Raw genomic sequence first — 25,460 nt, forward strand, 5'->3', positions numbered from 1 at the left:
AAGACTTTCTGCCGACATTTCCAAAGGCCCCATTGAGGACACTCTTCCTCTGCATTTCTCCACACACAAGCCCCGGTGCTTTTCTTCCCAGCACTTACTTCCAGCGGGTCTGTCCTCCGTGGCTACCATCTCCCTCGCGTAATATAAGCCCAGGAGAGGGGTATGCTCTTGTCTTCCCCTGAGCACCATGGTATCTCAGGAACTTAGAGAAGCAGGTGGAACATAAGGGGCGCTCAGTTAACCTAAGGAATGGAAGTGTCTCCTTAGCAACATGCCATGCATGTTCCAAGTGCTTTAGAGACTCCCACAGAATGGAACCCGGTGGGGCATCACTCTCTTTCCACCAGGCCCTTTCTCCCCAGCCACTTTGTCTCTTCTCCCAGATCCCAACGCGGGGGGTTGAACAGCTTCTTTCCTCTGTGCTGGTCCAGACTCTCCAGAGCTAGCTGGCTGCTGGGGGGGTCTGCGGGGTGTAGACCCCCCACAGCCCAGGGCTCCGGTCCCCCCCCCCCCGCAGAAGCCCGCCCGGGCATGCTCAGAGCGCGCAGGTCCGGATGGTGGAGGGGGGAGGAGGGAGCGGCCGTGGCGCTGGGGCCCGGGCGGAGCTGCGCAATCGTCTGAGCTGCGCACCCACTGGCGGCCGGAGCGGAGCCCACAAGTTGCCGGCAGAGAAGCTCCACCTCGTCCCGCTAGCAGCCCCTGTGCCCACCGGCTGCGGCCGGCGCCAGGACGCTCCACCCGCAGACGTGGACCCCAGATGTGACAGCGGGACCGGGGCCCCTTCTCCTTCCCGGCGCGATCCACAGAGTCTCCCTGCGTCTCCGCTGCCAAAACCCCAGGGCTGGAAGATGTGGCAGCCAGCTACTGAGCGCCTGCAGGTAAGGGACACCCGAGAGACCCGGGGCCAGCCTGGAGAAGGAGGTGCTGGGCTGAAGAAGCCAAGGTGATGCTTTGGCCCATTTTCAGAGATGTACACCCCTACCTACTCCGACCCCCCAATCCCGTAAAATGTATTTATGGGAACTGGATGCTGTGGGATCAACCCAGAACCCTGTACCCATCCAGGTTCAGGGGATGATGACACTGATTAAGGGGCTTCCTCAAGCCTTACAACTTTTGGCTCGGAGGTGTTGGTGCGCATGTTGTTATAAATAGCGTTAGACTTTCTGAACAAGATTTAAGATAGCATCTCACTGACACAATTTACTAGTCTGGGGTTAGGATATTTGAATCCAGATCTCTCTCTCTCTCTCTCTCTCTCTCTCTCTCTCTCTCTCTCTCTCTCTCTCTCTCTCCTCTAGGAGAAGACAGAACACATGATTTGTGAAAGCATGCACTTGCCAGTATAATTTGGACATGTCAAGCTTGGTTTGGCTTGGTCGTGGTATGCAACGTATTTTCTTTTCCCCTTGTTCATTGGCACCCTCTTCCCTTCGCGTCCCCTCAACCCAAGCTCCTGCAGATATTTGAAAGGCAAAAGTTAATTTCAAAATCCAGGAATGGCTGATGTTCCAGCTCATCCCACCCAAAGTTTTTCATTGCTGTCCCCTGAAATGTCACAGGGTCTTTGATTTAGGTTCCTAAGGTAGAGAGCTGGGAGAGGGAGGTAACACGGGAAAGGAAGGAGTTTTCAGAGATCGGACTCATCCCGTGACACTCTGGTCCTCTGGATGGCCCTGGCTGGAAGGTTTGATGACTGCCATTTGCCCACAGATGCTCTCCAGGGGAAACAGCAGCAGCTAGTCTCTAAATCCTGCAGCTAGACTTTTTGGCAGACTCGGAGCCACACTGCTGCGTAGTAAACTTTGAAGAAGTGTTTAAGTGGTAAAAGCACAATATTGCTGGAGGCTGAGCGTCACCAGGAGACTTACGTTGAAGAGGCCAGGATCCTGGCTGACTTTGGGACGTTTCTCAGACAGCCTTCCAAGCTCCAAACAGACAGTCAGACGCTCAGCAAAGCCAACTCTGCCTCTCGGCCCTTATACCCAGCCTTAGCCTGCAGGGGGCATTGCATTTTGCCGAACCAGATTGCCCTCACCCCACAAAAAAGCCCTTTCCAGTGTTCCCCGGGGGCTGCGAGTTGGGGAGAGCATGTTCCCACTTACAGAGCCCCCCCAATTCCGGGCCAATTCTTTTGGGTCTCAAAGAGATAAAATCAAAACCGTTGGCTAACTTTGGCGATGAAGAGGAGGTGCCCAGTCTCCTGAACCCCCCTCTCTGGTTTATTGAGAGAACATCAGATTGCCTGCCGGGGGCAACTGGCACAAGATAACCTAAGTATATTTTATAAGTGGTATCAGATGTCAGTGGTGCATTCAAATTCCTCCTCTGGTTCAAGGCCTGAATTCAATTCCAGAGAATCAGCACGAGCAAGTAGAGGTGGTGGTTGCCATCCAGGTGCTGAGAACAGGGCGTGGAAGTCCTTTCAGTGATGTGGTCACAGGTCCTCGAGGTGATGTGTATCGCCTGGCTCTCTGTGCCTCTGCGCTATTTGTAGGTTTTCATCTATTGAGATTACCCTTACCGGTCCTTTTCATTCTTCCTCAGTTCTGCAGCACATGACACTTGGCAGGCAAGTGGTCTGGATTTAATTCCCCTGTGGATATTGCTCCTTGACTGACGTATTTCCCGCTACTTACGGAAAACATGCACATGTATTTCCCTGTGAGCATCTTATAGTTTGGGCATGCTATGGGGTTGCTTTATTTCAAGCTGCCATGTTGAAAGGGCCTGGGTTTTAGGGTTCTGGAAAGGTGTAGCAAGGAGGGTTTATCATTGCGAAGCCAGTCACTGCTGGAGAGACTCACCGGTAGTCAGCTCCACTACATGGATCCAAGTTTAAAAATCGATCTCAAATCTTGAGATCTGTAAAAGTGAGCAAAAATGGGGGCATGTTCTTCATGCTCAGGGCCTCTGGATTCTTCTTAAAGATAAACAGTTTATAGGTTTTTGGTTTTTTGAGAGGGAGCCCTTGAGGCCGAGTTTGTGAGACAGCTGCCTATAATAAGTTACTGAGACTGCTTGCATGGGTGTCTCTGTCAAATGGTTGCCTCTCTCATGTCTCTGTTCTCTGTGGTGATTTTCAACCTCCTTTGGTCCTCAAGACACAATCAGATAGACATAATGGTTTCTGGTTCTGGCGTGTTTCCCTCCCCAGATACAAAAGGCATAGACATGGGTGTAGAGATGGTATTGGATGGGGAAATTGCCAGTGAGCCCCACTTTCCAGCAGATCTTAAGCCCTGGGCTCTGCTTACAGATATCTTCAGCTTTGTTCTAAAGACTCGCTTATTTTTTCCTTTGCTGATTTTCAATACAAACATTTTGAGAGGAGCCAGAGCACAGGAAATACTTCAAGGAAGCATTCCATGAACTTCCCAACAGGGCCAGGCCATCCATCAGTTGTATAAACACCTAGACACAGAAGACGTCCAGGAGCAAAGAACAGCGTCCCTTCTTAATTGATTTTTATCAGTTCCCATTGGAAAGCTCCGAGGGTCTGGGAATGTGGCCCAACTTTCCCCAGCCTAGACATTCACCCTTGGACTGACCGTCTTTTCAGAGAATACAGTGAGGGTTCAGGAGCTTGGGGAATGTTTTATCAGACTGAATTATTATTGTCACCATTATCTACTTGCTAGCAAAAAAAATATGCTGCTTCTCTTTTCTGATTTGAAATTTAGTTCTTTGACCCAAATCCAGTCCAGGCGAATGAACCTGTTGCCCTGGGCAGGGCTGAGCTGGGTAATTTCTCATTCAGTCCCAAGAATTGTGGCCACTTCATCTGCTCCCTTGAATTTTAAAACTGCTGTGTTTCACCCAAGTTCTTTCCTGGATGCTTCTGCCATTAAACGCATAATAGGAGCAAAAGGGACATGAAGACATAATTTACCATCCCATGTTTGTAAAAATGTAAATATGAATTCTTCCCTTTTCACCTTCCTCTCTGCAAAGTTAACTTTTTTTTCTTTCCTTGCAGAGAATCACGGGAGTTACAGATTTTTAAAGAGGCCATTTGAGGCAGGATCTTTTCAGACAAGTGGAGGGAACTTTCTTTCAGTAGAAAAGGCTAATACTTGTTTGTTTTTGTTTTGTTTTGTTTTGTTTTGTTTTTCAAATAAAGTTATTGCTTTAGCTTTGATACCTCAGAATCTGCCTGGATTTTCCAATTGATTTAAATGACTGCTTCTAATGGTCTTTAGAAAGACGAAACCTAAGGTGTTATAGTTATGTGTTACAATAGATGCATAAGTCCCCAGAGGGGAGGAAGGATGGTGATTAAAATAAGACTATCAAAACAAAGGAGGCCAAGACATCATTAGAGGTAAAGACATTGCAGGGATAGAGGCCAATACATCCTTAGGGGAGGGGACATGTCAGGGATAGAGTGGAGGAGCTCCAGTCTAGCAAAACCTGGCAGGTAAGTTCTAGCAAATTCCATGACTGTCTATAAACTACTCCTTCATAAGATGCTCCGTAAAGGTTCCAATCGAGTCATTTCTGGGAGATCACACCTTTTCTGTTTTTGTCCCTGCATCTGGGTTTTGTTTTCTCAAGACCAGGACCCCCTCTTTGGCTCTTCACTCTCATTCGGTCAATGTCTGTGCCTTGGACAAAGTGAGGAAGCGTATAACAAAGACAGTGGCCACTCAGAAAACCATCGCCGCCAGGCCTTACGTTTGGTTTCTGGTTCAACTTCTGGCTGATAAAGAGGTTGAAACTTGTGTTAGCGACCTTTGTTGGGGCTGTGACAACATAGTTGACAGAGGCGACTTTAAAGGAGGACTTCTCTTGGTTCATGGTTTGAGGAAATACAGTCCACTGTGTTGGAGAAGACATGTTGGCATAGCAGGCTCCATGGTAGGGGAACATATTGCTAGGTTTCTCCACTTTTCATAGCTCAGAGAGAGGATGAGATATGGGGTCTAGGCTCTCTACTCAATAACCTGCTTCTTCCAGCTAGGCCCAACCTCTCACAATGGATCCACTAGCTGGGGACCAAGCACCCAAGCACACAAGCCTGTGGGGGGCATTTCACATATAAACCATGACCAAAGTTTGAGGGGGATTTAGGAGGCAGAAGAGTGTATTGTTCCCCAGAATTGCCTTGTGCTTACCCTCCAGTGTCATGCCTGGTGTCTTTTTCTGATGCTGAGTGGATTGTTCCAGATTAATGTCTCTGTTATTATGACAGTTTCCCTTGTCCCCCGAGAAGCGATCCTGTCAAGCCAGTGATCACAGCAGCTGGAGACCATTAGACCTGGCTCATCAAGCAGACTGAAAACTTGGTCAGTCGGACACTTTGCCAGGCAGTCCAAATTGACAACAGGAACACAGATCAGGGTGGGGAGGTGAGAGCAGCCTACTTGTCCAGCACCTGTTCTCTCTGTGCCCTACTACATTAAGTTTGATATAAATTATCCGGATCATTTATTTCCCATGGCCGGTTTTATTCCCATTTTATAGACAAAGAAATGGGAGGCCAGAGAGTTGAAATGGTTTGGTCAGGGTCAGGTAGCAAGAAATGGTCCGAGCCAGAGTTCAACCTGGGAGATTTGGTGCAAGACTCACTTCCTACCCTCTTCACTGATCTGTGGGACTGTGATACAAGTAAGGGTATGATGGACATGTTGGTGCTGATGCTGCAAATACATACATTGAGAATGATGCTTGCCTTTTGCTCAGAGAGCTATCAACCCCCTTCTCTGGTATGTGGGATTGAATTTAGGTCCTCACATATATGTTAGGTAAGTGTTCTACTGCTAAGCTGCATTCTCGCTTTTATTTGTTTGTTCGGCCAGAGACTTATGTATCCCAGTCTCATGTCTGACACGCTGTAGCCTTGAACTCCTGGTCCCCTTGCTGTGTGTCCCCAGTTCTGGGATTACAGGCTTATGCCACTACATCCATTTTGTTACAGTGCTGGGGATCAAGCCCAGGGGTTTAATGCATGCTAGGCAAGTACTTTACCAACTGGGCTACATCCCCAGCCATTGCTTATAGTTTTTATTTGGGGCCATGGTCTCATCCAGTTTCCGAAGTTGACTCTGAATTCTCTCTGTAGCCCAGGCTAGCCTGAGGTTTGTGCTCCTCCTGCTTCAGCGTTCTGAGTACCTAGGGTGTCAGTCTGTACTTCCATCCTGGGCATGTTCTCACATTCCCTATAGCAGTGATGTAGCTAGCCGTGTTGACCCAGAGCTCCTCAAGGTTTGGTGATTCAAGACTTTAAGAGCAATCAACAACTTGGTCACATGGTGCCTGGAATTCCCAAGTGTCCTTTGAGATGCTTTTCCAATGGGGCACATGGTATTTATCTGAACTGGAGGCTTTAAGTCAAGCCCAGTTGCCTGAGTTTAGGGTAAGACATGGGTGAGGGGCAGGAAGAGAGGCAGGGAAGATCCAGAGGTTGTCCTTTGAAGGACCAACCCTTTCTCCTCAGAGGCACTACCTCCCCAACAAGTCCACACTAAAGCTTGCATTCCTGCATTCTCTTATAGAAAAGCACATAGCACTATGCCTTCTCCTCCAGGAAGAGAACTTGGAGTGGTTGTTAATCAGACATGAGTTCCCCTCTCCCAGACATGCGTTGCTGTTTTATGTCATTGACTTTCTCCAAGCCAGTCAGCCAAATTCCTGCTAAATGATTTGCGAAACGCTGGCACTGGAAGACTCCCAGGCCTCTGACTCCCGTTGCTTAATGACTGTTTCTTGTTGACTGTTCTGGTTTATCTTCCAGCGTTGGGCAATCTCTGCATGTTGTTTGATGTTCTAGATTGTCTCTGCCCGGACCTTCCCTGCACACTGACTCTATTCTGTCCTGTCCCTCATCCCTGGAGGAGATGCTGGTGGAGTCAGCCTACGGCCCTGAAGTCCCTAGAAATCGGGCTGTCTTCCACAGGACTGCCGTGTGACTCCCCGAATATCACCAGACCACCTCATCGGCCAGCAAACAAACAAGTTCAGAGGTGCTCAATGGCTACAGTGTGCCTCTGGGTCCCCAGGGGCCTCAGGTCTAAACAGAGGCTCTGTAGAAGGAGAACGGGAAAAAAGAGTTGAGGTGTTTGTCCACAGCCTCCCTCAGAGCCCAGTGCAATTAGTTTACCATCATCTCACATGAACTAAAAAGCAAGTTCTGGTCCCAGTTTAGCAGCTACCTAGTGATACAATACCATAGTGTGGTCACCAGATCTGAGCTCTGGGTGGGCCTGAGGACTCACAAGGGAAGGTGTCATAAAAGAGGAACAGAGTTGCTTCCCAACTGGCACTTTTCAGTACTTCCGATGTTTGGGCAAGGTCTCCCTTTCCACGAACCTCCTCTGTAGTCTTCTGTTTGCCCCCACGATCACCTTGATAAGGGGCCTCCTTGTAATAATGCTATTGAGCAGAATGTCCCAGAAATAAGGCATCATTTGGCTAAAAAGCAACCAAAGAAGGAAACCTATCTCTTCATAAATAAATTTGATTAAGTTGTTTGCCAACAAGGCTATATGGTTTAGGCTTTGTATGTGTTTGTACATGCGTGTGCTAGTTCATGTGTGGATAGGTATATGTGTGCGCCCTTGAACATGGAGGCCAGAGGACAGACTTGGGAGCTGTGCCTCAGGAACCATCACCCTAAGTTCTTTTTTGAGACAGAGTCTCTCATTGGGTCTGTAAACCTGGCTGGCCAGTGAGCCCCAGCACTCCCCTGTCTCTGTCTTCCCAGTACTGTGATTAAAAGCACAGGCTACTTTGGAGAGCACACTTGAATCCTGCTTAAGAGGCAGGAGCTTTCCTGCCTGAACTATCTTTCCAGCCCTATTGTTCAGTCCTATGGCTTCTCTAGTTTGGCTTTCTCCATCTCTACCGCAGAAAGAGCCTCTTTGCTGAGGTTTGGGAACACCGGATCCCCTTGCTGTACAGGAGCGTGTGTTTTAAGGCTGGTCACATTAGTACTGTCCCCTATCCGTGTCTGAGGTCTGTGCTCTCCCTTTGTCCTTATCACACATCTTTCAGGTCCCAATCCCCCTTCACTGTAGGGTTAGGCGAGTGGAGGGAGCTTCTGGGAAGGAAAGATATCATTGTATGCTTTGGAGGACTTGTTTTTTTTTTATTTTTTTTTTATCTCCAAGTTGGACTTAATATTGTTTTGTCCCCTGGTGTGTGTTGCAGCTTTGACTGTTTCTGATGATTCTGGTTTCCTAACTCAGAGGTTGTGCTAATGCTGTAAACTTCTCAGTGGTTGAGTCTCGCTTGGGGAAGCTCTTTTAGTTTTGTCTGATGGGAAAGTGTGAGCCCTTGCGTGGAGTTATCCTCAGAGTTGGGTCTAGTGTTCAGCCCGGCCACACTGGCTCTCATGCACTTCTAAGAGTGAGGGTGGGGCTGGGAGCTGGGTTGTGTCTTGGAAAGGGGTCGGGTGTCACACACCCACTGGCCACTGGGCTCCCTGTTTTGAAGGGACCTGGCTGTGAGTGTCTTGGAGATGAGCTTGTGTTGAGATGCTGCCACATCCTTGGTTTCTAAAATGTCACAAACATCTCCAGGGATATAATGTAAGAGATGATTCTTAGAAAGTCCCGTGTAAATTGGGGTTGGGAGCCATGTCTCCAGAGGAAAGTTTTAGCTACTTAGAAATTCTACAAGTTTCCAAGTCCACACTTGCTCTCAGTTATCTATAGTGGCTATCAGGTATTCATAGCTGGAAGAATAAAGCCTTTAGGGGCTCTCAGGGATGCTGATGCCCAAAAGAGCAGTAAAGAAGCAGCACTGTGGTCAGACCTGGACCATGCTTTCTTACACCTCAGTGAGGCTCAATCCTGAACTGTCATTTGCCAGGGACTTTATCAGGGACTTTTACGTTTCCTGCCAGTTTCAGTGAGTGGAGGGAGACAAAAACAATATTAGTGACCCTTTGCTGCAAGCTTACATTCACAGACAATGGTTATTATTAATAATGACAGTGGCAACAGCAGCCAGTTTTTTTTTTTTAATGTAATACTTGCTAAATGTATCAGTTCCTTTGTGGTGGTGGTGTGATAAAATGTCATGACCAGGAGCAACTTAGAGAAGAAGGAATTTATTTTGGCTTATGATTCCAGAAAGAGAGTGGGGAGAAAGATAAAGGGGAAAGAATAGAAGATAGATGGGGGGACATGGCAACAGGCTGCTAGAGCAGTAAACGGAGAGATCACCTCTTCTTCACCTGCGAACAGGAAGCAGAAAGAGACCTGAAAGTGGGGTGAGGCTCTCCAGAAAGGGTACACCTTCCTAGACAACGTCACTGTTGGGCACCGAATATTCAAATATCTGAGCCTATGGGGGACATTCTCATTCAAACCAAAGCACTGCGTTTTTGAAGTTTCTTTATCCTCCCAGCATTCCTTGGAGGGAAACTGGAGTGTCTGCATGGCTTTCTGGCTTCAAGGCCCACAGCCTGCATTTTGTGCTTTTGTGTTTTGTACAGAGTATTTCCCTGTGCACGGAAAGTGTGGTGAACCCCTAAGAAAATCCCGAGGTACAGAGTTTTCTCCTTTAATGGTGATGGAATGGACGACCACAGATGGTGGTTACTTCTTTAGCTATTCTCAGCCCTACAGCGTTGCCTTCTGTTAACTGAGCCCTGGTTGGATCAGGAAAGATGATCTAGACCCATCTCATTACGCGTGGTCTAAGGGTTTTCAGAGATCAATGTGCAGCCGCTGTACTATAGAAGAAAATCCACTACGGATGGCTTGCTTACCTTTAGGAATAACAAATGAAGCTTCTTGAGGGAGTAGCCTTCCCCCTGTTCTGTCTTCCTCCTGTCCTGAGCATAAATGTGATGGCTGACATCTCAGTAGCCATGGTGTGACTCACAGCACAGAGTGTAAGGAGCTGGATGGCAAGGAGGAGGGAATCTAGGTGGCTAAGCAGCTGGGGAACTTACCTTCCAATGAAGAACTATATTGGAGCATGCCACCTTCTTTCATTATTTAAGCATGTGTGTTGTAGGACTTGGGACTTTAGTATTGTTTATGTTTTTGACACAGTGAAGAAGGGACCAAAATTCAGGTTCAAACTAAGGTCTCCACATCTTACTGTTATGGGCCAGACTGTGTCTTCTGGATAGTTACGTTTAACTTTAACCTCTGGTACCTACAAATGTGACCTTATCGGGGAAAAAAAAAAACTTTGTGTAGATGTTGAGGTTATGATGAGGCCAAACTGCAGTGTGAGGAGCCTTGGGACCAATGGCTGCTGTCTTTGTAAGGGCAGATTTGTAGGCATGGACCACACACATAGGAAGGCTACTTGAAGGTGGGGGCAGAAGAAGGTACTCTGTGGCTTCATGCTAAGGAATGTCAAAGATCGGTGGAAAATACCAGAAACCAGGTGAGTCCAGGAAGCATTCTTCCCCAAAGCCACGGATGGAGCACAGCCGGCTAACATCTCTAGCTTTGCCTTTTAGCTTTCTAACTTGTGAGTGGCTAAATTCCCATTGTTTTCACCTGCCTAGTTGGTGTAACCTGTTCCTCAAGGGCTAGGAAGCTCTCACGAATTGAAGCCTGTCACCCTCTCTGTGTGTCCGTGCATGCCTTCTGGTTTGCCTGTCCCCAGATGTCATGTGCTGGCTCACAGTGACGTTCTTCCTTATGTTAGCTGCTTTAACTTTGGAAAGAGTGGAAGCGGAGAGAAAACCTAAGCAACCTGTGCTTTCTCTTTCATCCTCTTCTGGTCAGCCTTCTAGGATGGGGCTACACACCTTGGATGTGACATGTGCTTCATCCCTGAAGGTAGGGACTTTGGGAAATGACAGGCAATGTGCTTTATTATGAAGCCAGTGGACTTTGGTACCAGAAAAAATTTCGTGCCTGTTGTGATGTCACCATCAGGTGGAGCTGACTGGAATTTCCCCAGTTATCTGGGTCCAAGGGGTCAGTAGGGTTTCGGCTCTTGTTTTCAAATGTGCTTGGTAGACCAAGGGGCTGAACCCTGTGGTTCACCTCTTCTCAGCCGGGAAAGCACGCCAGTGGCACAGAGCACATGCGTTTTCCCTTGACCTCTAGGACAGCACCCATGTGTTCAGTCAGACTGGCTGCATCTGGTTCTGTGTTTTTTGCATTGTCTTCTTTGCTCCCTGCATCAGTTATTCTGAAGAAGAATTAATTTTTATCTTGGAAGTCACTTTAGGACAAAAAGAAGTGTTACCAGAAATCAGAAGACCTTCTGTCCCAACAAGTTTATCTTTTTGGCTTAACAGCTGTGAGAGACACAGACATTTTTTACCCTTCCGCAGTGAAGGCAGGGCGTCTATGTTGCTATCCAGTTGCCTTTTGGCTTGTGCTTCTCCAAGGAGTACCATAGCTAACAGCATGTAGCTTTAAACGCTGTCTTGGCTTTTCATTCTTTCCTTCAGAGACGGGCATTGCCTGTGTGCCTCAGGATTGGGGAAGCGGACGGTAACTAGGAACAAAGGACACCAAACTGCCTGTCACCCTGTGCTAGTCATGATTCTTATACTCTAACCGAATAACCAGCAAGAAGCAGCTGAAGGAAAGGAGGTTTATTTAGGTTCGTGGTTTGAATGGATGCTGTCCCTCATGGTGGGAGGACATGGTGGTTAGAGCCTTTGAAACAGCTACCAGCTGTGGCAAGCAAGCTTTCTCGCATCTGAGTGGATCAAGAAGACAGATGTAAATACAGGCGCTCAGATGACTTCCTTCTTTCTTTCTTCTCACTCAGTCCTGGGCCCCAGCCCACGGGATGGTGCTCCTCATATTCAGGGGTGGGTCTCTCCCCCTACTCAATCCTCCCTGGGGACCCTGTCACAGACATGCCCAGGGGTGTGTCTCCTGGGTGATTTCAAACCATCATTCCCTCCGGGTGGAATCTGTTTTATTCCTTCAGCACCAAGCCCTTCTCTGTGCTGCTCCGTTATTGTTGTCTAAGACTAAAGCTGGGATTTTCAGCCCAGCACATGTGGCCGCCAGGGCATTGGGAGTGGTCCACTCTCCCTATGTAAGTGGCAGGCTGCTGGAAAGCCACCCTTATTGTGGGGCAGCGGATGCTGACATTCACGTCTTGAGCTTTCTCAGCTGTCCCCTGAAGACTGAGCTGCAGGCTGTGGGATGTGGCCTCGATGGGTACTCCACATTGCTGCTGGAGTTGAGGTCTTGGCCTCTGAATCATACCCTTTATAGACTTTCCCTAACACACTACCATGTTCTGAGTGGCTTAAGTCTCAGTGAGAGAGTGGGTCCCACTTCTATAGGCTGGAGTCCACAGTTAGGGTACGGTCAGGCCTGGTGTCTCCTAAGGCAGCGACGAGAATCTGCTGAAGGCCTCTCTCTGGCTCTGACAGTTGCTGGCAGTCCTTGGTATTCCTTGGCCTATGGCAAAATAATTGCCATCTTCACATGGCACTGCCCTTATGTCTAAATTTCCCTTTGCATACACGCATCAGTCTTGTTAGATCAGAGAAGCTACTTTACTCTAGGACTGTTTCCTGTTAGCTAATTGCAGGCAAGGCATCCAGTATCCAAACTCAGTCACTTTCTGAGATACTGGGGTTAAGGTTACAATGTAGGATTGCTTTTCCCCTGCGTTCCCCTTTCCTCAATCCACAGCACTTACCAGGATGCTTAGTTTTGGCTTCTCCAGTCCACTGATGTATTTCTTCTTCATTGGTCAAGCATTAAAACAAATAAGAGCAAATATTGTGTCTAAGTGTAAGTGTAGGTAAGAGATACATCTGCTGCAGCTAAGGCTACTGTTTCATTCTTGCTTGGATTTACAGTTGTGTAAGATATCTGTTTAAGGTAGAAGACAGTTTAGAGGTGCATAAACAAGCTGATAATCTTGTGCTGTACCCCATTCCCAATTCTACTCATGAAGGAAGCCCTTTGTGGTCTCTGTGTGTTCTGGCTTAGTGGTCGTCTCCTGGCTTACTTTTTTTTCAGGCATATTTAAGTTTTCAAATGCATTTTATCCCCAGTCTCTCCTTTTTTGATGGAGGAGGGGTCTTTACTTTTCTGGTCAGTACATACAGGTTCCAGTTCACTTTGTTTAGACTATATAGAAGTCTGTGGTGGGGCTACGGTTTGCCTGGTCATCTCTTTGTGAGGAGGGCTGAGGTATGTCCACATTATTTCGTGCCTTCCATGTAAATCTCTGTTTCAAGAGTTTCTCCATATTGGGCTGCGGAGGCAAATCAGGGGGAGAAGGCTTGACTAGAATAGATGGAACGCTATGTTCAGGCTCCAGTACTGTAAAGGCCATTGCAAAGTTGTGGAAATCGAACTGTTGCTGCAGTCAAGATGATGGGCATTGCATCACATCCAAAAGGGATTTTACAGAGTTACGACTAAAGCACAATCAATAGCAAATTGGACTGCATCCAAATTTTAAAAACCTGTGCTTTTAGCAAGAGACTGATGAGAGAATGGGAAAGATAAGAGAGAAAACATTCGCATGTCATGTGTACAATAAAGGACTTGGAATCTGGATATATAAGAAAATAAATAGCCAGAACTTAATAATACGGTGAATAACTACATTAAAATGGGCATATTGTTTGCGCAAAAAAGCCATATGGTTTGTAGAAAAACAGATAAAAAGATGTTGAATAACATTAATCACTGAGGAAATGAAAATTAAAGCTGTAGAAAGTATCAGTATATGACATTGGAAAAGCTAAAATTATGAAGGCTTTATCAGGGCCAGAGAGATGGCCTAGTCAGGAAAAGAGCATCCTTCCAAGTCGGACAGCTTGAGTTACATCTCCAGAACCCATGTGGTAGAAGGCGAAGACAGGCACCTGCAAATTTTCTTCTGTCCTCCACATGTATCTTGTGGTATGCACTTCTCCACTTCCCGCAAAATGTAAAACAAACACATAAGGTTGAAGCCAGGCCAAGTGAGGGTGAGGGTGTAGAGGAATCAGAACTCCCAGGCACTGCGGTGGGAAGGTCCAGAGAGCAACGCTGTCTGGGAATGGACTGAGAAGGGATCACCAAGGGGCTTGGGGATATTTAGGAGAATCAATGAGCCCATGTCTTGATTATAGCAGGGACTTTCCTGGGTTTATGCACTACTCAAGCTGTATCTACGAGTGTGGTTTATTTTATGGTAACTGAACCTATAAAAAAAACTTTAAAATGATGTATGTGTGTCTAAGTGCATGAGAGTATGTGTAAGTGTGCATGCTTGTGTTTTAGATTGTATACGAGGTCTTGTACTAGCTATTGAAGGAGCTAACAATGCATTCTCTAATTTGTTCTCAATCCTGAAGCCTGAGAATTCTCTGTGACTCCCATTCTCCCCACCCCAGTTGAAATCCAGGCTCTATCCTAGAATCTAAATAATGAACTCTCTCTTTATTTTTCATGTAGTTCTTTACATTGAAAATGTCTCTTCACTTAGTTATTGAGGTGACTATTTTTCGTCTCCCCCTCTCCTTTCTCTTGTCAAAATCTTTCTGTGTAGCCCAAGATGGTCAAAGGTTTGGTGTTATGGCGTCTCGCCCTTGCCCTCCCTTTTCACCTCAAGTGCTGGGATTACATGCATGTGTTACCACACCGGGGTGAGATGACATTTTTCAGATCCGCTCTTGTTTACCGAAAGTTCGTACGGTAAAACCTGTGGCTTAACAGGAACTCCAGATCGAAGGTGGAAAGTTAGCTTTGGAGACTTACTGATAGTCGTTCTACATGGCCCCGTTTCTCGTCCAAGCTCCATGCCCATGTGTTTGGCACTTCTACCTCACGTACCGGTTTTTCCAAGCTGGCTCGGTTCACAGGGGAATTTGAAAGCCCTGTATCCCAGTGCCCCGCTCCAGTCCTGTTGTCTGTAGATGCCAAGAGTATTGCTGGCGAAAGGACACACTGCTTTTGCCTCTGTGACCCTCTGGGTCATCACCTCCTGTTTTTCTTCTCTCGGGATAGAAAGCACACAGGGAATGCATCAACCAAACCAGTAGTGGCTTTGGATTTTAGCTTGTGACTCAAAGCAATATGCCCAGCAGATGGAAGGGCTGGATTCCTTGAGAAATAACTCAGGCGCATGACGGCTGAAGCACGTAGACAGGATGGAGCAACTGCATCACCCAACACTGACCCACAATGAAAAGCAGGCACACAAATGACTTTAAGCTACATGTTTAAAAATGTTCCTTCCGAGGAGGACGAGTCAAGGCATTGTGCTCAATCTCTCTTACACCCAAGGCAATAAGACTCCGAGGCCATGTGTAAAGAGGCCATGTGGCAGGTTGTCCAATCTGGGGTGATAGTGACATGCCACAGACACTGCTTTTAATTAACTGGCAGGGGAATAAAGCCAGGTGTCCCGTGCAGAGCTGCACATAGAATGGTAGGTGTTTGCTTTTGGCTATGTTTGCTCTGGAGTGCAGGAAGAATCGCTCCTCTCATTCCACCACGCGGGCTGCGTGCAGCTAACTCAGGTGGTCAGGCTCGGGTGCTACCCCCCCCCTTCCTTTTTCCTTATCTGCTGAGCCATCTCTCTGGCCCAGGTCAAAGCGTTTTTAATGAGCCAGACTGAGAAGAAAGATGAAAGATAGGTTAGAAAATCAGGAAGAGGGAAGAGAGTGAAGTTGAGGTGCTAAAGGCTACACATCTGCTGACAGGAAGAAACAGAAGGGCGATGGAGACCACACACTTACCTGGCGTTGAATCTGGAACATACATGACTCAGAGTGAGAAGTCATGTGTTAAGTGTAATTCTTGTCTATTCATATGTCGAGCACAGACATTCCAACCTCACCTGCTAAGGGGCTAAAGGCTTGTAGATCACCTGGTTGTTTTAGACTGGCATTTCCCTGCACATAATAACTCCAGAGACTGACCTATATGTACATGTGTCCACGCGTGTGTATGTATGTATGTATGTATGTATGTATGTATGTTTGTATGTATGTATGTTTGCAGTCCCAAAGCCACGCAGTTGGAGACAAATGTGAAGCGGTGAGAATTGTTTGTGTGACAGGCTATTGACTGTGGGGGGTGACAGAGTTTTGAATAGGGCATCATGCAGGCATACCTTGCCTGCTTACTCACTGGGGACTGCCACAGGGACTCTGCTTTCTGTTTGTATGTTTATCTTCTCCGCCTGGAAATGGGAGATGATAGCATTTAGTTCTTTGATGTTATGAATGTTAACTGAAGCCTATGGTCTATAAAGGGCTTTGCCTGGTCTCTACTATACCACGGGAGTCAGTAAATATTAATTTAGCTCCAAGGGTAAACACAGAAGAGAAATACACAACTTTAGATTTGAGTAGAGAGTAGAGATTTGGTGTTTCCCATGGGGCACAAGTTCAGCAAGTTGTTCACATGGCTCTTGCTACAAGGAGTCCAGAATTGGAACAAGTGTAGGAAGCTGTAAGTGAAACAAACTAAGTCTGGTCATGCATGGCAGGACTTCTCACAGTCTTAGATGTGATAGCTCCATGGGTTTATGAGAGAGAACTGACAGTGGGATCCTTAACAGTGGGAATTTCCACAGCCCCTGAAGCCTCTGTGCCGAACATGAACTTCGTAAGTTGGCACCACATGGGTCTGAGGTTTGGCTCCAGCTTGCAGAAATGCTGCCTTTGGCTCTTTCAGTACATATAAAATTTTACAAATTAGTATCTGAGGTTGAAAAATTACAGGAATTTTGAAGGCAAGTTGGACTTTCTGATTCTCTTGAAAATGGGAGGTTCAGAGACTGGGCTTGTGTTTTCCTTTGGTAGATGGCATGGAGCATCCAGCTGGTCCCCAGGCTGGTGTGTTTCATCAAGTCACATAGCCTGGTGATCCTCGTAGGGTCCTGAGTTGGGAATCCTGACCTCGTTCAACTCCTTCACCTTACGACATAAACAACAACAACAACAACAACAAACAACAACTTCAGTTCAATATTCTCTTAATACTGAAATCAGGACCAGATGGCTTGGTCTCCCAAGTTTCGGAGGTGGGAATTAAGATTCCCTGTTTTCATCTTTCATTCTTCGATACGTGCTATCTTGGTAGTCCCCTCTTCTCTGGAGATGTATGTTCTGGAGTCTGTGTGACTGAAATGGGGACACCCCAGCCCTCTTTTCCTGAGTTAGCACTGGCACAGAGCCAGAAGTGTGGCTACTCATCAGATTTCCTAAGCCAAAGCCTAGGGAGGGCTTTGCAGGCGGGAGAGAATGGCTTCTTTTAACTAGGTGAAGACCACTTCTCTTCTCCCTACCACTCCAGGCAACTGCTCTCCTTACAGTCATGGTATTGGCTCCTTTTGAGGGATGCCAAAGAGTGGAACAGAGGTATTCTCAGAGAGGAGAAATCTGGAGGCGAGTGGGTAGTTTTTAGCATGTATCTTATCAGCCTGTGTAGAATCATTCAGAAAACCCCATGTGGAAAACATCCTCAAGGTGACCACCCCTTCATACTTAGGGAATGCAAATTATCACTTTGCAGATGTCGTCTGGTCATCCTGGGAGCCTCCTGGCTTCTATTTTGATTTACCCTCACCACCACCCATTGCTGCGGCTGTCTAGATTCTATTTTCGGTGAGCAAAGCCCCTGGAATTAAATCACACAACAACTCGAGCTCCGGAGCAATGAGTTGGATCTCTTGTCCTCCACCCATCTTCTTGCTTTACAGATACGCGTTTCTTAGTTCTGGAGGTTTCCATCATCTGTCTAGATGGACAAAGCTGGCTAACTGTAGCTTCAAAAGAGGTGTCTGTCCCTCCTGTCCATTAAAATACAAACTTCATTAACTTTTCTTAAATCATTCTACATTATAGTCATACTCAAATCTGTCTGTTTTATTTTTATGTATCTGCTTGCTTATACTTCTGATTTAGATGTTTTTGTTGCTGCTGTGATAAAATATCATAAACAAAGACAACTTAAGAACTTATTTTGACTTACAGTTCCAGAGAGTTAGGTGTCCGTCATGGTGGGAGAGACATGGTGGCAAAGCAGAAAGCCAAGAGATCACATCTCAGCTACACTCGGGGAGCGGAGAGAGAGCAGGAAGTTGGGTGAGGTTATATAAACTGTCAGATTCCGTCTCTAGTGGCATACTTCCTCTAACAAGGGTCCACACCCTAAAGATTTCTTATTCTCACAGACAGAGCCACCAGCCAGGGACCAAGTGTTCAAATACATGAACCTGTGGGCGGCATTTTTCATTCAAACCACAACTCCATCTATCTATATTATTGGATCTATTTTCCCATAGGGGCTTCGAATACTGGAAAATATTCTGAAATATTTTCTGCACAAGCTTCTTACAAGAACAAAAATGAAAGGGTGAGGTTATCTAGAGAATACGAAGTCATAGCCAAGGTACAAGTCCACACCACAAACGCGCATTATATCCCTGTGTGCTTCTGCGAAGGTTAGCTTTGGATTCATACAGGGAAAAATCATGTTTTGGAATAATTTTTTAGTAAAAGATAAAATGCCATGAAAACAAAACCAAGATCAAATTCCTCAAACACCAGTCATGTAACAAAAGTAGGGATTTAGCCACATTTAAAAACTTAAAGTTATAATTAAAATTATGGAGGGGGCAAAAAGCTTCCATCTCTGAATGCCCCAGTAGTTCAAGTAACGTAAACATTGAGAGTTGCGTAGTCTTACCCACAGTGTCTGAGCGCAGATCAGCTAACCCTGAGCCCCGTCTTGAATGTATCATGAGGTTCTTTTCTTCTGTTTATCTCTGTGTACCGTATGTCTCTTAAAGGGATCGACCCTTTCACGCCTGACTCTATGTCCCCAGAGTATGCCACTTGGTTCTCTGTAGGAGATGCTGTCCCTCAGATTTGGATGCTGGTATCAGTTGTTGTTTTCACCAAAGTTGTCCCTAGGAACTGAAAAATAATTCAATAGAAACACCGAGATGCTTCAGTGGAAGCAGAAGCTACATCTGTTGATGTTGTTTCTGCCCAGTTTTAATCCCATCTTCCTCTTCCATTAGCTGCACCCCAACTGAAAAGCTTTCTAGATTTTCCTACTCCAGTCCAGTGTGTGTGTCCAGTCCAGTGTGTGTGTGTGTGTGTGTGTGTGTGTTGAGGGGGGGAAGGTTGTCAGCCCATTAACATGTGGTCCTTTGGCTGTCGATCCTTGGGAGCCCCAAACCAGATTAATGGCTGAAGTTGGAGTCCTGAGTGCAGTGATACAGAGGTGAACAGGAAGCCTTTCCTGACCCTGAGGGCAGGGACCTTGGCAAGTGAGCTACAGCCAACGTCATGACTTACAACCACAGAGTTCTGATGAGTGCACAGGTGGAACTTTCCCCCGAAGACCAATGTTTAGCTTTTCTTTCCTTTCCTAGAAAGTTGTACATGGAGCTGTGTGTTCCTGTGGGGAAGAGAAAAGGGGTGACACATTCTTTCTATGTACATGCCCTTACTTTATTAAGTAACCAAGGAAACATAATCCTGAGCCTGCCATATTCCTGGCCCATGGCTTCCCTCATCTGGCAGGTCCCTGGAAGAAGATTTCCATCCGTGTTTATCAGGGTGTGGGCCTGCTCTTGGCATCTGCTATAAATCTTAAGGTTTTCATAACTTGGCTGCTGCTCCCACCTTCTTGCCAAAACTCTGCGCTGAAAAAGCAGAGTGTCACCACTGTAAGTAATGATGCTTTTACCGCATCCAAAACAAATCAGGCAGCCTTCGTGCATATCACACCGAGAGCCCCCTCTCGGTTCTGAGTCTGGAGCGGGAACTGAATTAAGCTTGCAACCAGCTGCTTGGGCCAAAGCTGTCAAAAAGTCAGGGTCTCAGGCTGTTTGGGTTCCATTTCTCGAGGAACATTTGCGGTCACTGGTTAACAATGTGAGTGGTTCTGTAAGTTCATCTGAGGACAATGTAGACGATTCTTTAGGCCAGAAAGTTAAATACCTCCGTCTTTGGCAGTCCCGGCCTTCTGGAGAGAGACTGTGATATTTCCTAGTCTTCAAGACCCACTTTTCTGCCTTGATTTAATGCAAGGCGGAAATCTTCACCACAAAGCTCTCTGGATCCAGGAAAGTTCATCTGGCATAAGTTAGCTTGGCGGGTACCCCCCCCCCCCTCTTTCCCACTCACCCTCTGTCTACTGTCTAGGAGCGTGACGCTTTATAGGAAATGAATGGTGTTGCGGAAGTATACAACCAAAGCAGATTCAGATTAGGCTTCCCTTAGAGGCGTGGCCCTGGAGGAATTACACTTAAATATTCAGGTGTTGAATCTAGCCTGGATCTTTTTTTTAGGAAGCTGATTTGAATGTTACAGCGCTGTCAGTTTTCAGGAAGAAATGCAGCCCGGAGAACAAAGAGTCCGAAGGTTTGAAGACGCCTCCTGATTCATGTTTCTGTGCCTCTGCCATGTTCATGGGAAGCAGCGTAAACAGCATCATGCATATCTATCTGCTGCTTGGCCCCGGGAATTGGCATTTTTCTTCATCACAGAGTTTAATGTCTCTGCTGAGCAGAGGCTGACCCTTGAGTTCTATGTTTGCTCTAAGCAGAGGGCATGCCCACTGGCAGGCTGCTCAGGAGTAGGGACTACATCCAATAAAAACTTGGAAGGAGTCCTTTGGAAACAAAAGTTGATTTGCATTTACAAGGGTCCCAATTATAGATGTAAGGTGGAATGGCTCTGAAATGTGGGTCCACTTCTGTCCTCACTCTACTTTCTTGCTCCCCCTTCCCCAAATTTAGCTAGTGAAGTTCAGTCTGTCCCTAAATTTCTTTGTCATACTCTAGAGAACCGCTGAACCTTTTGGATATATTTTTTTAAAAGAGCTTTTCCAAGGGGGTGATTGCCACCTCTTCTTTCTCCCTCTTGCTCTTCCAGCAGCTGTGGGCTCTTGGTGGGCTGGAAGTCACAACCACATTGAGCGAAACCAAATTTGGCTGCTGCTTCAAAGCTTATTGCTTTGCTGTTTTTCTATCTTTTACTCTTTTTTTTTTTCCTTTTGGCTTTTACTTAGGAGGGTATTATGTTTGTATTAGATGGCCACCAAAACTCAGTTCTTGGGCTATTATTGAAGAGAAAATGCTAGAATGTGACTTAGTGGTAGAGTGTTTGATGATTGTGTCTGAGACTTTGGAGTTCCATCCCCCAGTCTTGCAATAACAGGAAGAACCAAAGGTGGTGTGTGTGGTGGGGAGAGGGGCAGAACTGAGAGGTATTGTCACATTGTGGATTTATTGTGAAATGCACCCAAATCTCTCTGGTTACTTAGCAGGTGCCTGTTTTCCTTACAGAGCTGATACTTTTTTAAGGAAAGGGAAGAAAAGTATAAACAAATAGAAAAAAAAATCTCATCATGGAAGCTGTGATGTCGCACAGTAAACCCTACCCTTTCACCCATATATCTTTACTTGCAAGTGTTCATCGCAAAGACTCATCGGTCTGGTTTGAGGCCTCTGATTATGGCTACTCCATCGACTACTGGGCCCTCACTGGGACTCCTCTGGCATATCTTGCTGTCGCCCATTGTCGTGGAGATGCTGCAGTTTTGGGTCTTCACATGCTCCAGCCAATCACAGGTAGGGTGGACATTGGGGTTGGACAACTCCTAAGTCTGGTTCTGGGCCTGAATAGTTGCAGGGTTGGTCGGCCTGCCAGGTCTTCCCTGTCTTCACCATCAGAGTGAACTCTCCAGCATGGCCCTGGCTATCCAGTGATGAGCAAGGGGCCGGGCCGGTTCCCCTGCTTTCACATCCTCAGGGTTGGCTCTCCCACACCTGCACCTTCAGGGCCAGCTCTACTGTGGTACCCAGGTGAGGCACAGGATCCACTATGCCAAGTGCTGCAGCCTGTGAGGGGCAGGATCAGCCCTTCTGCTCTTACGATCTCAGGGCCAGCTATCCCACCTGCCACAGGCTGGAAGGGGGGGGATCTCTCCCCCATCCACACCACCATGTGGCAGATGAGGAGTGAGGCCAGATCTCTCATTCTTGGGGTGATTCACCCACCACCCTGTCAATAGGGTCAGTTCTACCATGCTGCCTAGACAAGGTGCATGGCCCATTTTCCTCAGTGCTGCAGGTGATAACGGGGAGGGTCCGCTCCCTTGGCCTCTGCACATGGCAAGCGTGGGGAGGGCATCTTTCCCTCACGCTCACTACAGAGCCCATGAGCGGTGTGTGGCCAGCTAACCCACTCTCACACCCTCAGGGCCGACTCACCTGTGTCTCTGCCACCAGGGCCAGCTCTACTGTGCTGCCCAGGGGAGGGTCTGCTTTCTTTCCTGAGTGCTGCAGCTGATGAGGGGAGGGTCAGCTCCCTTGTCTGCTGTTGCAGGTGGTGAGGCGTGAGGGACAAAGGGCGAGGGGTAAGGTGAGCTGATCTAAACTCTTAATGCTTGCTGGTCAATAAGAGAAGGCATGATAGAATGGTAAGTTTTTATTTCTTTTGTTTTTTTGTGCATCTTAGACTGGGGGGGGACTTTTTGTGACATAACAATTTCATAATTGTTAGCACTGGCAAAATGTCACATTATGAATATGAGCAGAATCCAGATTAGGACATTAAAACAGGATTGAGTTTGGCTACAGTAAAAAGCAGACTCATGGCTACAGGAGAGCTCATATCCTGGGGGCTCAATAGACTCTGGCAGTAAAATAGAGTCCATCAAAGCGCTCTTGTTGCTCATGAGTAATTCTTCACCAATGGGTCTTGGAACTCTAAGGCTCATGGGTTTACATTAAGATCTTCATTAACCTTCTGCCATAGCTAGTCAGGAGCGAGGCTGTGTATTTCCAGGTTCTTGGCCTCTTATTTAAGAATGAAATAAAAGCCCTTCGTGGCTGCAAAGTAGTGAGGAAGTTTTATTTAAAGCAAGGAGTTAGAACGAAGTGATGAGAAGGAGACACACTGTCAAGACCGAGAGTGGCCAAATGAATGAGGACACTTAAGGACCTGGATTATTGGGTTTATAAAGTTCAGCAGAGGGACGAGTGTGCTTATTAGGGGAATAGTTTGGATGATCCTCTATTTTGATTGACAGGTATAGATTACATAAGTCTTTGTTTACCACGGCACGACCACTTCCCACAATGCATCTGCTTTTAATCATATACATGCCCAATTATGCATAGACATAGAAGAGGCTCTCCCTAGAAATTCACATTGAGAACATGGTATGCCTTACTGTGCATGCATCCCCAAACCATTATACACTAGGTTAATCGTTGCTTATGGCTCCTGTTGTGTACTGAATGTGGCTGAAAAGAAATGGGGCATTATATTTCTAACAACTTGTTTTCATTGTTTAAAGCAGGTATAGGTGCAGCTTGCTACAGGTGTGAGGTCCCAGGCAGCTAGCTGGTTGCTAGGCACATTGTTTAGAGAAGGATATATGCATAGTCCAAGCCGAGTAGAGTCCCAAGTCGCTGAAGCATTCCCTATTTGTCTGCCACACGTTACTGTATTGTACATTTCCCATGGGCTGAGAAAACACTCCTCATGCTGTGTCAGTTGGTTTTCAAATCCTCAAGCTTTAGTTAAAGGAGGAATTTCTGGATATCCTTATCTATTCATCGTGACGCTTACGGTTCCTGCGCATTTTCATTCAGTGAGCACCGAAATTCCAAGTGTGGGTCAGCAACATTTTGATTTTGAAAACTCAAACAACAATTCTAAACTTCTTTCTATATTGCATCGAAGCACTCAGATGCCATTCTTATTGACTCTTGAAATTTTATTGACCATCCATCTCCCCACGGTTACAAGTGCCAATTGTAAAGAAACGATTTGCTCCGTCCAAGTCCTGTAAGAAAATAGTTATGGACGGTGAGTATAAGCAGAGCGATATCAAGGGAGCCTGCCTCTCTAGACCTTCTCCTCTGTTCTGTGAGGAATATGAATATGATGGCTGATGTCTGAGTGGCCCTTTTAGACCAAGGGTGTGAGAGAAGTGTGTGCTAGACATAACGGAACATTCATACCCTGGTCACAACCTGTAGCGGATCAAAGCCAGTCAGCATTCTAACATGGCTTGGGAAGGAGTTAATGAGCCCCACCCTAACTGAGGAGCCGTGAGCAGTTGACAGCTTCAGTGGGAAGGAGAGAAAATCGAGTTTCTTTAAGGATGTGGCTCCTTAGAGGTCTGTCACATGCCATGCACGGCCCCACACCCGGAAGTCTATGGGCAACGGGTTCCTAAGTAAACAGAGAAAAAAAAAGAGGACATAAGACTGAGGGGGCAAAGGAAGGAAGGAATCTATCTGGGAGGAGTTAAGGGAAGCAGTGTATATGTGGGTGAATCTAATTAAGATGCATTGTGTGAAATTGTCCAAGAATTAATCAAAGTATCTAAAATATATTTTATGCAGATATAAAATTACTAAACAATAGATTAAAAGAAAACAGAACAATAGAGAAACAGACAAAAATTAAAATAAAATTAATACGGTAGTCCAGCAGGTCCCTGCTGTCACAGCACACGAACCTCAAACTTCATTTATATGAATGGGACAAATGGGACAATAGTATCTATCTTTTTAAACGGTTATTTCCTTCTCCATTTGCATCTGGAAGCACCCCAATGATCCCACTCTACTTTTCGCAGGCCATCCCTGAATTCCTGTTCTCCTTTGGCGTCTCTGTTCCATAGGTGCCGTAGGCATGACTACTGTGAACGCTATCCAGCCTCTCTGCCTGTTTGTCTGTTTTCTCTGAAAAGAACTTCCCTGTTGTGACACAGACTCCCTCTTCAGCCCTGAGCTGGTGCTTCAGTACCTGTGGTTTGGGGTTTCTTCCTGTTGAGAACACCCAGCGCTTCCCTTTTTCCTCAATTTCAGCAACCTTCTCCACGTATAAGTTGCTAAATTCCTCCTGAAGAAAATTTGAGAACTGGCTTTCTTATGAGATTTCTTGTCCCATTTGACCCAGCAGGAGACTGGATGTGAAGTGGTAGACCTTGGAAGAATCAGAAAAGGGGAAGAATTTAGACTATTTTAAAGAGTCCTTTAGCTGAAGGATTGAGGGCAGATTTGAAAGTGCTCCCCCTGCCTGGTACAGATGTGTGTGTGTGTGTGTGTATCTTTGTACTTGTTGGAATCCACTCCTGTTTGGACTTGCTTGGTGGACAGTCCCTCCTTTGAAACTATTTATTGCTCCTAAGGTTTTCAGCACAGTCAGTCCTTACAGATAATAAATGGGTGTATGTGCCCACAACACAGCATAAATAGAGGAACTGACTTCAGCTTGTTTATTGTTAGGTTGGTATGTAAGCAATGGGGCTCCACTCCTCAATTACATGTATGTGTGCTTCTGGGGAGTGGAATATAGAATACGGGAACTTGAAAATGGACCCGGTGTTCCCTCATTTTCCTGTAAGCATTTTTTTCTTCGGATGTTACATGAATGAAGATTGCATTAATTTGCATAATTTCCACTTGTAATGTTATTTCATGGCCTACGTGCTGACAACGATGGAGTTTAAAACATGATTTCTTTGGATGGGCTGGCTGCATTGGCTCCCTGACTAATAGGAATTTGAAAGATAGCT

At 46.4% G+C, this 25,460-nt stretch overlaps 1 protein-coding gene across 2 annotated transcripts in view; it reads left to right on the forward strand.

Moving 5' to 3' along the window:
- The first annotated feature begins 588 nt into the window (after positions 1-588).
- Pid1 (phosphotyrosine interaction domain containing 1) overlaps positions 589-25,460 on the forward strand; it is a 221,439-nt gene continuing 196,567 nt past the window's right edge. The window contains exons 1-2 of one of the 2 annotated variants that reach the window (XM_038340216.1): positions 589-878; positions 1,302-1,384. Coding sequence is in view for 1 of the 2 variants with exons in the window: in XM_038340215.1 (XP_038196143.1) it covers positions 849-878 (30 nt within the window). In the remaining variant the exon portion in view is untranslated. The remainder of the gene's footprint in view (positions 879-1,301; positions 1,385-25,460) is intronic. The other variant, XM_038340215.1, reaches the window with a different exon arrangement.

Source organism: Arvicola amphibius, chromosome 8 (genome assembly GCF_903992535.2).
Source record: "Arvicola amphibius chromosome 8, mArvAmp1.2, whole genome shotgun sequence".
In the NCBI taxonomy this organism is placed as follows: domain Eukaryota; kingdom Metazoa; phylum Chordata; class Mammalia; order Rodentia; family Cricetidae; genus Arvicola; species Arvicola amphibius.